Genomic DNA, 13,533 nt, shown 5'->3' with positions numbered 1-13,533 from the left:
TATACTTGTCCAGAACTTTCATTTTATGTGGACAAACGGAGTTGTCTAGTATATCGATTCACTTAGAGGCAGTATTCACACATACAAGAAAGAAATGACGGGCATGGACGACATGTAGGAATATCTGTAAAAAGAACACAAACATTTATTATTTGATTGCATACTCGTTAATTGGAATTGAGGGATATGTACATACCAGGTCAGCGAAAATTAGGTCTTCTTTTGTGACATTGAAGTTTATCATGTCTTCTTCAAGGGCTTGGCAAATTTCGAAGCAAGTAAACTGCAGATTAACCTGCAAAATAAGTCTAGAGTATCAAAGTCAAGTACATTGAAGGATACATAGCACAAAAACAAGAGAAACACTTACATGTGATATTGATGAAAAACAAATTATTTGTTGTTCATGCCTTGGAAACCTACTGAATTTGTAGTGCAAAAGTATGGCCCAAGCGTCCACCACTTCGCTCGCAATTTCTTCCTGCAGTTTCATTGTTTGAAATAGTTGACGGGTAATATTACCCGGTGGACCTTCGTACAGAACGTCACTGCAAAATAGATTCATTTAGAAGAACATAACTACTTTCATATTTCAAATTTCTAAAAGCATGCTAAGTAACATACCTTTCAGCTAGGTCTTCAGAAAACACAAAATCGGTCAATCTCTATTCCTTGTTGGTTATTTTGTGGTCCAACTTATCCGCAACCTCTTTCATGTAAGGGGATCGAAGGTGCACTGGAATTTTTGTAATCTTCCTCTTAGGATAGTCTCTAATGTTGACGCGTCCCCCCCCCCATCATCTTCATCTTCAGAATATTCAATAGCTTTAGAAGCCTCACCCTGTTCCTTCCCTTCACCCTGATCATTTGGTTCAACAGTGGATGACTGAGCTTTGTTTTCCTCAACCTCTTCCTTCCGTTCACCCTTATCATTTGGTTCAACAAGGGGTGACTAAGCTTTGTTGGGCAGAACTGCATCCTCAAGATCTTTTTGTTGAACAGGGAGTGATTGATCTTCATTGTGCAGAACTGCATCCTCAAGATCTTTCTGTTGAACAGGGAGTGATTGATCTTCATTGTGTAGAACTGCATCCTCAAGATCTTTCGGTTGAACAGGGAGTGACTGATCTTCATTGTGCAGAACTGCATCCTCAAGATCTTTCGGTTGAACAGGGAGTGACTGATTATCTTCATTGTGCTCAACTGAATTCTCAATATCATTCGGTGTTGTACGGGGTGATAGATTATCTTGATTCTCCTCAACTGCATTCTCACAGGTGTATTCAACCAGGGGACTACTGATTTTCAAGCCCGCACTCTCTAAAGTGTCCCCATGTGCCTCACTTGGAGGATCTTCCCCACTTACACGAACCTCAGCATCATTCACCACCTTCAAGTGTTTCATGAACCCTTCAGACTCTCTTAGGTTCAGGAAACCAGCCTAAAAAAAGGTTTCGGATCGATGTTGCGTTTCTCCAACTCCCCTGATAGGTAATTAAGCTGTTGGGTTGTATCTTTAAAAGTTTGCAGGATTTTAGATGTCAACATCTGTAGATTATGAAAAACATATTTTATTAGTCTCGAAAACAAGAAATTATAGACAAATGTGAGTCAATTTCTTGTTTCCACATACCTCATCACCGTCTTCATTTACTTCCACCAAATGAACTGGATTCTCATGTTCTTTATCTGCTAGGCGCGCCCTTGCCCTGCCCAGCCCAAAACCCCCGACACGAGCTTCTAAGGTGGTAAACTCTAACAATGTGATGTCATCCCAACAAGAGATGAATGGAAATTTCCTTTCATAAGGCTGGCGTACACCTTCCACAAAAACACCATCTAGGTAGCAAATCTGGAGTAAAGGAATGGGAAACATGTTAGTAAATATTTGATACCTATAATTATAAATCATATACAAGAGAGGAATTATTTACCAATAAAAGGGTTAGAGGTCCATCAAAATATGGATTTTTATCTTTACTTTCTTTTTCTTTCCAACTTCTTACACTTTCAACCAATCGTTGTAGTGTGAAGTGGCACCAGTTCAGCTCCTTTATGTTATCAACATTCATTAAGAATTTGAGAATTTTGAACCTGAATTGAATAAAATACATGTGTGAGTAATCACAAATACAATTAGATATATAATAGGTTTGAATACATGTTTACCTGGCTCGTGAATTTTGAACTGGACATAAAAAACTTGAGACAACAAAGTCGATTTTAAAATTGCTGTCTGCATTTGTGTTACTTAATATCTTGGGTATCATAGAAAGTGTTTTAGGAGCTTTTGAGTCTTCCCCGGTCCATCTGGTCTTCCAATCCCTCAAGAAATTAAAAAAATCAGGGTCCTTAGTCTTGTCTCCCCCAGCAAACTCAACTACGTTCATTGGCCCTCTCGGGAGGTTCATCACGAGTTGGACGAGATCTTTATCGATAAGGATCTCCTCACCGTAGGCCAATACTAGAGAACTCTTATCCGGGTCAAAAGATTTGATTACGTGTCTCGAAAAATGCCCCGGGCAAGTGGAGACACCCAATGTAAGAAGAGAACCAAACCCGATTTGCTTCACATCTTCCCTCTATTCTACGCTTAATTTAGGAATCATTTGATAAAGTCCATGAAGGGATGATCTTGTTAGAAATGCCACTTTCCTTTTTTTGATGGTTTTGGTTTTTTGGGGAGATGGTGGTAAATCTTCATCGACTGGTGTAGTAGATGGAGCAATATTAGTGGTTTCTGGGGTGGTGCTTGTAACTCTTCATCGACTAGTGGAGTGGATGTAGGAATAACATTGGTTTTTTGGGGGGAAAATGTGGTGGTAAAATCTCATCAACATGTGTAGTACCTGCAGCAATATCAGTAGCTTCGACAACAACTGTGAAAACTGATTAGTCGATGACTTCGTATTCGTCTTTGTGTTCGTCTTCGTATTTCTCTTTCTCTTCCTTTCATATGTAAGCAAGTTAAACCTCGAAGTCATTATTTTTAGTGGGATAACATAAATCAGTATTCAACTAAATAAATAGAATCAACGGGTATAAAATTAGTAGAAAATATATAAACACAATAAGATTAACCTACCTCTTTGGTTTATTGCCGGGATTGACGTTGGATACAGGATTAAGGGCGGTTTCATTTTTGTTTATGTTGTTACAAACTGACAAGACGACCTCTCGGGAGTCGAAGGTATCCACTTCCATGTTGTTGCCTTGGTTTTCTAACATTTTCAGAAGAAATCCTTGTAGAATAGAAGAAATCTCTAGGGTTTCAACGTTGAATATTTGATGATCGCCAGGAGATAAAGAGAGAAGAATATGAACAGTTGCTTATAAAAATGAAGAGTGGGATTGTAGCGGGAAATTGTAATTATAAAAATAAGTAATTGAAGCGAAGAAATATTCGTTCTATATCGTATCCTCGTAAAAAAATTCATAAATTATTTTAAATATAAAAATAAGTAATTGAAGCGAAGATTTATTCGTTGCATGTAATTTCGCTCATTAAGTGTATTTACATGAGAGGTAAACGGTCTTCTCATGGGAGGGGAGGGGTTTTACATGAACGTTAGGTTAAAAATAATTGAAGCGAAGATTTATTCGCTTTAAACCGTCTCCTCGTAAATTTAAAATTGAATTTTTTTTAAATATTAAATTATGTAATTTAAGCGAATATTTCATCGCTCCAAATCATCTCCTCTTAAATAAAAATTACAAAAAAAAAATTAAAACTAAAATGAAGTAATCGAAGCGAATATTTATTCGCTGCATATTATTTTTAATAAATTTAATTAATATTTAATAATGCAAATCGTATGCTCGTAACATTTCATAAAGAAATTAAAATATAAAAATAAGTAATTGAAGCGAAGATTTCTTCTCTGCATGTCATGTCAAATAAACTTATTTAATATTTAATAAATAGAAGTATTAAATTCTTGGTCTTTACATACATGAGTCAGTGTACTTACATGAGAGATAAACGGTCTTCTCATGGGAGGGTAGGGGGTTTTACATGAAGGTCAGGTTAAAAATAATTTAAGCGTCGCTCCTTAGCGTCTCCTCGTAAAACAAATTACATAAAAAAAATAAAAATAAGAGTTAAGTAATTGAAGCGAAGATTTCTCGCTGCATGTCATTTTTAATAAATTGAATTAATATTTAAAAAAATGAAATATAAAATTCAAGTTAATTTTGGTATTTACATACAAGAGTTAGTGTATTTCCATGACAGGCAAACGGTCTTCTCATGAGTGGGTTTGGGGGTTTACAAGGGTTAATGTATATTTGTAATCTCCTACCCAGATTGATTTATTAATATAATAATAATTCTGCAATTTGATTGGTCCGCAACAAGGGAACACGGGAATCGGTAGCAGAATATCCGGATTGCATTTACCCACCCACCAATTTATCGCAAATTTTAATCAATATCATTCACATCTAACCATCTATTATGTAGCATTAAAACTTCAACCATTAAACCAGTTAAAATTGTCATTTTATATTTATAATTTTGTTTATGAATATATAATTTATGTGACTAACAATTAAAAAATACTTATTATTTTAATATATTTAAATTAAATATTTATTTTTAAAATTAATTAATTTTTTTATTAAGGTTTATTATATATACATTTGAATGAATTATTATTATACTATTAATGTTAATTTTTTTATTATTTTTTAAAATAAATTTTGAATTTTAGTAATTTAGATTTATTATTAAAATAAAACATAAATTTAACTAAACTTTTTTTTTCACTATTAAGGTTTATTATATATATTATATGAATGAATTAAATAGTTTGTTAAAAGGTTGTAATTGTTTTGTTCGATTGTAAGTTCGAAAATTACATATATCATTTTTAATTTTAGTTTTGGCCTTTTAAGTTTATGTCCGGGATCTGGAAGCGCTTTGAGTTTAAGCGGGGAACCATGTATGTGGGTTGTCATGTTAGTTCTCCTTTAATTCAAAAAAAAAATTATGGCCGAGTCAACTCAAAATCCGAACCAAGTATCCATTTACTCTCACATTTATATTTCCAAATTAATCATAGCTCTCGACCCTACAATCTAGACATTTTGAATTAAGCATTATTATTATATATATATATATATTAGTTATTTAAAAAATTGAACTTATATTTTTAAGAATATCACACATTTATAAAATTTGGTGTTGAATTTAAAATATAATGTCTTATTAACCTAGTTGGTTAAATGATTTACTTATTTTGTTAGGTTGCAAGTTTGAAACATAATTATATTATTTTCAATTTTATTTTTAACCGTTTTAAGTTCATGGGCGGGTCAACCCACAATCCGACCCAAATATCCATTTACTCTCACATATATATCTAATTTAACCACAACTCTTGACCCGACAATCCATACACTTTCAAATTAAGTATTATTATTATATATATATATATTAGTTAGTTAAAAAGGTTAACTTATATTGTTAAGAATGTCCCACGTTCATTAAATTTGGTGTTGAATTTAAATCCAAGTTTTAAGTCGTGATATGAAAACTTAGAAGCTTTGAGCTTTAATGATGGATTTTTGAAATCTTTCGATTGAGAGTTTGAGATGTTATATCTTAGCTTCAGAATTATCAAATGAGGCTATTTATAGCATCCTGAAGTTAATTGATAAGCCAAGTGTACTTGAATTAGTTAAACACCACTTATGGTGTTTTGGCTATTCTTCTGATCAGTCGTCGGCATAGGCCATGATAGCAATCCTAGGCTTATGGGAAATGATCACCGAAGTAGGGTGATCATTTCAGTTTAAGAATGAAGTCAATCCATCTATAAATGATGAAATTCCATCTTTGAAAAATAAAAAATAGATGCGGATGGTTATCCATCTAGCGTTGCGATGAAGACGTTGATCCAGGGATGAAACAAATTCGTTTCAGGAAAAATTGCGGATGCAGAGCGTTATGTTGGCATTTTGTCAGCACGTCGTTGCCTTTCGGGCGTTCCATCGCGTTTCAGCTAACGACGCATTAGGCGATTCATTACTATGCGGATGCGCGCTCCTTTCACTATAACGGGCGATGCGGGCAACTCCTAGGCGTTGGATAAAAATCTAGTGCTTATATGATGGTCGCGGTTTCGGCTGTAGCTATTCTCCCGAATTACGGCTACACCCGATTACATATTTTATTTTTATTTAAAACCTTAAGAGTTTATTTGAAATTAATTTTTCTTTCACCCTTTTGGTTATATTTTTAAATCTTTAAAATAAAAAATATATATTTAAAATAAATATGACATTTATTTTTTATTTTTTTGTTTTAATAAATAATTTATTTGGGATAAAATAAATATAACATTTATCCTAAATTATTTTTTTTTAATCCCTTTGATTTTTTAAAAATTAATTTGAGATAAAATGGGTATAACATTTATCCTAAATTATTTTATTTATTTATTTTGTCATTATCTTTAATTAATTTAGATTTAATTATTACAATAATTAATTGTTTAATTAGGTTTTGTCCTTAGGGTTTAATTATTTTGATTTATTTATTAAAAAATAATCAAAATAGTTATTTAAATTTTATAAATTGGATGTGTATAATTTTAGTGTTTACGGTGTTGATTTATTTTTATTATTTTAATTTAAAATGTTTGCATAATGAATATGCCATAGACATGAACTTATTTTAATTTAAGATATTTCTAAGTGAAATTAAAATTGAATTTTGACACTTTAAATATCTCAATGAGTTATTTTATATGATTTATGAAAATTAAGTATATATAAGTTTCAACCTTTATATTTATTGTTTTAGAAAGTTTTTTTAAAATAAAAATAGTTTAAATGCCATTCAATATATAAATAGGATAAACTATAAAATTTATTCAACTTTTTTGAATTAAATTGTTATAATAATAAAGTATACAACTATACACTTGTTTACCTTATAAATACATACCTAACATTCTTGTAACAAAACAAAAAAAAAACATACATATCCAACTTTCTTGTGATTGCTCATCCTTCACTCAAAAATAATTTTATATCTAATATCTATCTACTTTATATTTTATATAATTACACATGAAACCTCATAACTATATATATATATATATAAATTCACCTTCATAACTCTCAATTGTGAAATCTTAATTTAAGAGAAAATATTTATAATTATATGTATATTTCACTCCACTAATTTTTTTCTCTAAAAAGTATACTTCTCAAAGAGTTGAAATGTGTTTTTTACTTCTCTCAATTATTTTTTTTAACATTGGAGGTTGTCTCGTTTTTTTATCATTACTTATATTTGAGTTGGTGTTGTGTTTTGTTTGATGTGACATTTTGTTACTCATATTCGATTTTTATCCGATTTTTTATAATCTGAATAATAATATTATTTGTTGATAGGTTTTGCTGCTTATACCCTTCGATTGCTTACTGGTTATTTTTCGAGTCTGTGTTTGTCCCATCTTTAGTAACAAATGAGAGAAAATTATCTATTTTGAGTTGTTTTTTATTGTCAAATAATAATAAAGAGTCAATAAAACATAATTTCAGTTAGAGGTCCTCTTACCTGTATCTTTTTATTGTTTTTATGATTTTTTCACTTCTTTGATCATATATTTAGATGGTCAGTTATCACTTAACTTCTCTCTTTTTGGCATTATTTACAATCATCGGACAATGATAATTTTTATTATCGCTCTGAATATTTGTAGAAATTCTTTTGATACCGTATAATTGATTTGTTCGATTTTCTATACTTTATCAGTCATTGTTACATATCTTTGAAGACACCTTAAAAAAATTACAAGATTTTTTGATATTCTTTATTATAATTTTAATTAATGTATATTTGTAATCTATATATATAATGATGCTTAATTTTTATAGTATCCGGATTGTCGGGTCGAAAGCTGTGGTTAATTTGGATATATATGTGAGAATAAATGGATATTTGGTCGGATTGTGGGTAGACCCGCCCATAAATTTAAAATGGTTAAATATAAAATTAAAAATGTTATAGGTATGTTTCAAACTTGCAACCTAAAAAAACAAGTACAACTCTTTAACCAACTAAGCTAATAACACTTTATATTTTAAATTCAACACAAAATTAGATGAACGCGTTACATTTTATCAATATAAGTTCAATTTTTTAACTAACTAATTTATATATATATATAATGATGCATAATTTTTAAAGTGTCCGGATTGTCGGGTCGAGAGCTGTGGTTAATTTGAATATATATATGAGAGTAAATGAATACTTGGGTCGGATTGTGGGTTGACTCGCCCATAAATTTAAAACGGTTAAAATAAAATTAAAATATTATATGTATGTTTTGAACTTTCAACCTAACAAAACAAGTACAACACTTTAACCAACTAGACTAATAACACTTTATATGTTAAAATAAACACCAAATAAGATGAACGCGCAACATTTTAAAAATAAGTTCAACTTTTTAACTAACTAATCTATATATATAATGATGCTTAATTTATAAAATGTCCGGATTTTCGGGTCGAGAGTTGTGGTTAATTTGAATATATATGTGAGAGTAAATAGATACTTGAGTCGCCCATAAACTTAAAACGGTTAAAAATAAAATTAAAAATGATATATGTATGTTTCAAATTTCCAACCTAATAAAATAAGTACAACCCTTTAACAAAGTAGGCAATAACACTTTATATTTTAAATTCAACACCAATTTAGATGAACGCGTGACATTTTAACAATATAAGTTCAACTTTTTAAATAACTAATATATATATATATATAATGATATTTAATTTTTAAAGTGTTCAGATTGTCGGGTCGAGAGTTGTGGTTAATTTAGATATATATGTGAGAGTAAATGGATAATTGGGTCGGATAGTGGGTTGACCCTCCCATTAACTTAAAACGGTTAAACATAAAATTAAAAATGATATATGTATATTTCAAGCTTGCAACCTAACGAAACAAATACAACTCTTTAACCATCTAGACTAATAACACTTTATATTTTAAATTCAACACCAAATTAGATGAACGCGCAACATTTTAACAATATAAGTTCAACTTTTTAACTAACTAATTTATATATATATATATAACGATGTTTAATTTTTAAAGTGTTTGGATTACCGGGTCGAGAACTGTTCTAATTTTGATATATATGTGAGAGTAAATGGATACTTGGGTCGGACTGTGGGTTGACCCGCCCATAAATTTAAACGGTTAAAAATAAAAATGTTATATGTATATTTCGAACTTACAACATAACAAAATAAGTATAATCCTTTAACTAACTAAACTAATAACACTTCATATTTTAAATTCTACACCAAATTAAATGAATGCGTGATATTTTAACAATAAAAGTTCAACTTTTTAACTAACTAATATATATATATATATATAATGGTGCTTAATTTTTAAAGTTTCTGAATTGTTGAGTCGAGAGCTGAATTTAGATATATATGTGAGAGTAAATTGATATTTGGATCGAATTGTGGGTTGACTCGCCCATAAACTTAAAACGGTTAAAAATAAAATTAAAAATACTATATGTATATTTCAAATTTGCAACCTAACAAAACAAGTACAACCCTTTAACCAACTAGGCTAATAACACTTTATATTTTAAATTCAACACCAAATTAGATAAACGCGCGATATTTTAATAATATAAGTTCAACTTTTTAACTAACTAATCTATATATAATGATGCTTAATTTTTAAAGTGTCAGGATTGTCGGGCCAAGAGCTATGTTTATTTGGATATATATGTGTGAGTAAATGAATATTTGGGTCGGATTGTGGGTTGACCCGCCCATAAACTTAAAACGGTTAAAAATAAAATTAAAAATTCTATATGTACGTTTCGAACTTGCAACTTAGCAAAAAATGTACAACCCTTTAACCAATTAGGCTAATAACACTTTATATTTTAAATTCTACACCAAATAAAATGAGCGCGGGACATTTTAACAATATAAGTTCAATTTTTAACCAACTAATCTATATATATAATGATGCTTAATTTTTAAAGGGTCTAAATTGCCGAGTCGAAAGTTTTGGTTAATTTGGATATTTATGTGAGAGTAAATGAATACTTGGGTCGGATTATGGGATGACTCGACCATAAACTTAAAACAGTTAAATATAAAATTAAAATGATATATTTATGTTTCAACCTTGCAACCTAACAAAACAAGTACAACCTTTAACCAACTAGGCTAATAACATTTTATATTTTAAATTCAACACCAAACTAGATGAACGCGCGATATTTTAACAATATAAGTTCAACTTTTTAACTAACTAATCTATATATATAATTATGCTTAATTTTTAAAGTGTCAGGATTGACGAGTAGAGAGTTATGGTTAATTTAGATATATATATGTGAGAGTACTGTGATACTTGGGTCAGATTTTGGGTTGATCCGCCCATAAACTTAAAATGGTTAAATATAAAATTAAAAATGTTATATGTATGTTTCAAACTTGCAACCTAACAAAACAAGTACAACTCTTTAACCGACTAAGTTAATAACACTTTATATTTTAAATTCAACACCAAATTAGATGAACGCGTTACATTTTAAGAATATAAGTTCAACTTTTTAATTAACTAATCTATATATATATATAATGATGTTTAATTTTTAAAGTGTCAAGATTTCTGGGTCGAGAGTTGTGGTTAATTTGAATATATATGTGAGAGTAAGTGGATATTTGGGTCGTAATGTGGGTTGACTCGCTCATAAACTTAAAACGGTTAAAAATAAAATTAAAAATGCTATATGTATGTTTCAAACTTGTAACCTAACAAAAAAAGTACAACCCTTTAACCAACTAGGCTAATAACACTTTATATTTTAAATTAACACCAAATTAGATGAACGCGCGACATTTTAATAATATAAGTTCAAATTTTTAACTAAGTAATTTATATATATATATATATTTAATAATGCTTAATTTTTAAAGTGTTCGCATTGCCGGGTCGAGAGTTGTGGTTCATTTAGATATATATGTGAGAGTAAATGGATACTTGAGTCTGATTGTGGGTTAACCCCATAAATTTAAAACGGTTAAAAATAAAATTAAAAATATTATATGTATGTTTCGAACTTGCAACCTAACAAAACAAGTACAACATTTAACTAAGTGTGATTGTGATGTGGTTTACTAAGATATAATATGTCAGTATCAATTAAAAGTGGTTAAAAAAATATGAATCAAATATTTGATTGACCAAAGTGAAAGTGTTAGGTCACGAAATAAGAGGTTCATTCGGAAAAAATATGTGATGGGATATGTGAGAAAATAAGTTGTTTTACCGAAATGAATAAAATGTGAAATGAGAGCGTTCTATTTTTTATTTTAATATATATAATATTCGTGATTTATTAAGAATTTTAAACATTGAATACATATTATTATTAATTTTTTATTAAATTTATTTTATTTATATTTTGTATATGTGCATCGCACGTGAATTTTCCTAATATTATTTAACATCTAAATTTTATATTTAGTTATTTTTTTATAAATGTAACTCTTTATTTGAATTAATGATAATTGTATTTTTTTTAAATGTATTAAATTAAAAAAAAATCATAAATTACATCCACCAAAGTAGCCCAGTAGTAAAAGTGACTTAAAAGACAAAAAAAAGTCACGGCGACATGGCTGTGAAGTGTTATGATGGTATCCTTAATTTTAAAAATATATACAGTAAAAACTCTATAAAAAAATAAACTTGGAACGACCAAAATTTATTAATTAAAAGAGTTATTAATTAATTGATAAATTAATAATTATTAATTTATATATTAATTAATATTTTATTAATTTATACTAAAATACTTAGTTGGAATTAATAAAGATGATATCGATGAAGAAGATGATGAAAGTTCTACAATGGAGCCCCTTCGCGAAACGAAACTATTAAAACGGAAATCACATTGAACAATTTTTTTTTAACTTTGAGAAAACAACACCAGAAGTTCTTATCATGCTAAGGAAAATTAGAGACGACATTCAAGGGTAAATTGATTTCAACAAAAAACAAAAGACAATTGAGTCATTTTTCAAGAAACCTTCATAAATCATTCATGTAATATATTATATATAAAGAATTATTAATTTATATTTTATATGGGGTCTAAATAAATTATCAAAAATGTATTATCTTATAATTTTAGCGAATTATTAATTTAGCACTCTATCTCCGAGTCGGGACCGACCAAAAATATTATCTTAGAGAGTTTATTGAATAATCGAATATTAATTTATGAATTTCTATATATATTCAATCTAAAAAATAATAATTATTTTATTTTTAACCGTTATAAAAATCACATTATTTAAAGAAAAAAAATCTTAAACTAAAAACTAAATGAATATAAATAAATAGCAATTTCTGAATATCCTTTTCATCATCTCCCTCAACTTATTTTCCATACCTAACTAAATTATTGTTTTGAAAAATATGGTTATGGCGGACTGTTGTTGAAATTCGGACAATTGAAGTCATATCCGATTCTCCATGGCTGCGTGGTCATGCACACAGCTCACTCTTGCGTCCTTCTCTTATAATAATCCCATCCAAATCTCTCATCTAGCACCCGCTCCATTCTCCAGTTCTCTCTCTACCTTCAACAAAATTCAACACAGAAATGGAGAACGCTCAAAGAAGATTGGATTCAATCTCCGGCCATATGGACTCATCAGTCCCCGCCCCTCCCAGCACTGGCGGCTTCATCGGTCATCAGAGGTGCATTTCTGTGACGAACGATAGTTACAATCGTGTTCACGGCCAAGTCCCGACTCACAAACCTGTCTGGAAGAACATCCCGACCGACGAAGTCGGCAAACAATGGACCGACATTATCTACGAGAAAGCTGTCGGTGAAGGAATTGCAAAGGTATTTGATCGATCGGAATAATAATATACACATTCATTTGCTGATTTGCTGCGGTTTATTTCTGTAGCTCACTATTAACAGACCGGAGAGGAGAAATGCTTTCCGTCCCCAAACGATTAAGGAGCTTACTCGTGCTTTGAACGATGCAAGAGACGATATTACCATTGGAGTTATCATTTTAACCGGAAAGGTATTTACATATATATATGAATAGCCCATTGAATGTTCTTGAGACAAGATTATGAGATGAACAGTTGAGTTTCCCATTCCTTAAACAAACAAAACTGAAATTCTTCTAAAACAGGGCAATGAGGCATTTTGCAGTGGTGGGGATCAGAAAATGAGAGGGAAGGAAGGTTATGTGGATCATGACAGCTTTGGCAGACTCAATGTTCTAGATTTTCAGGTAAATATGATATATCAAACTCATTAAAGTATGGTATTGAACTAACTTAATCTCTTGATTGTTAATATGATGCAGATTGTAATGAAACGTTGCCCAAAACCCATCATTGCTATGGTAATTCATCATCTTAATATTGATTTATCTTGTTTTTATGAGTTCATCCAAATATAATGTTTACTTTTCTTCAAGGTTGCTGGCTAT

The 13,533-nt window shown here is 29.9% G+C and overlaps 1 protein-coding gene across 1 annotated transcript; it reads left to right on the top strand.

Moving 5' to 3' along the window:
• Positions 1 to 12,677: 12,677 nt before the first annotated feature.
• LOC124918092 (1,4-dihydroxy-2-naphthoyl-CoA synthase, peroxisomal-like) lies at positions 12,678 to 13,446 on the top strand (the record flags this gene model as incomplete). The annotated part of the gene is made up of 4 exons (XM_047458345.1): positions 12,678 to 12,926; positions 12,994 to 13,116; positions 13,231 to 13,332; positions 13,408 to 13,446. Coding segments are annotated over exons 1-4 (513 nt in total), but the record flags the coding sequence as incomplete, so codon positions are not given.
• Positions 13,447 to 13,533: the final 87 nt, after the last annotated feature.

The sequence above is a fragment of the Impatiens glandulifera genome, unplaced genomic scaffold (assembly GCF_907164915.1).
Source record: "Impatiens glandulifera unplaced genomic scaffold, dImpGla2.1, whole genome shotgun sequence".
NCBI classification, from domain to species: Eukaryota; Viridiplantae; Streptophyta; class Magnoliopsida; order Ericales; family Balsaminaceae; genus Impatiens; species Impatiens glandulifera.
The sequence above is the reverse complement of the archived record's forward strand: the minus strand, read 5'-3'. Positions and strand labels throughout refer to the sequence as shown.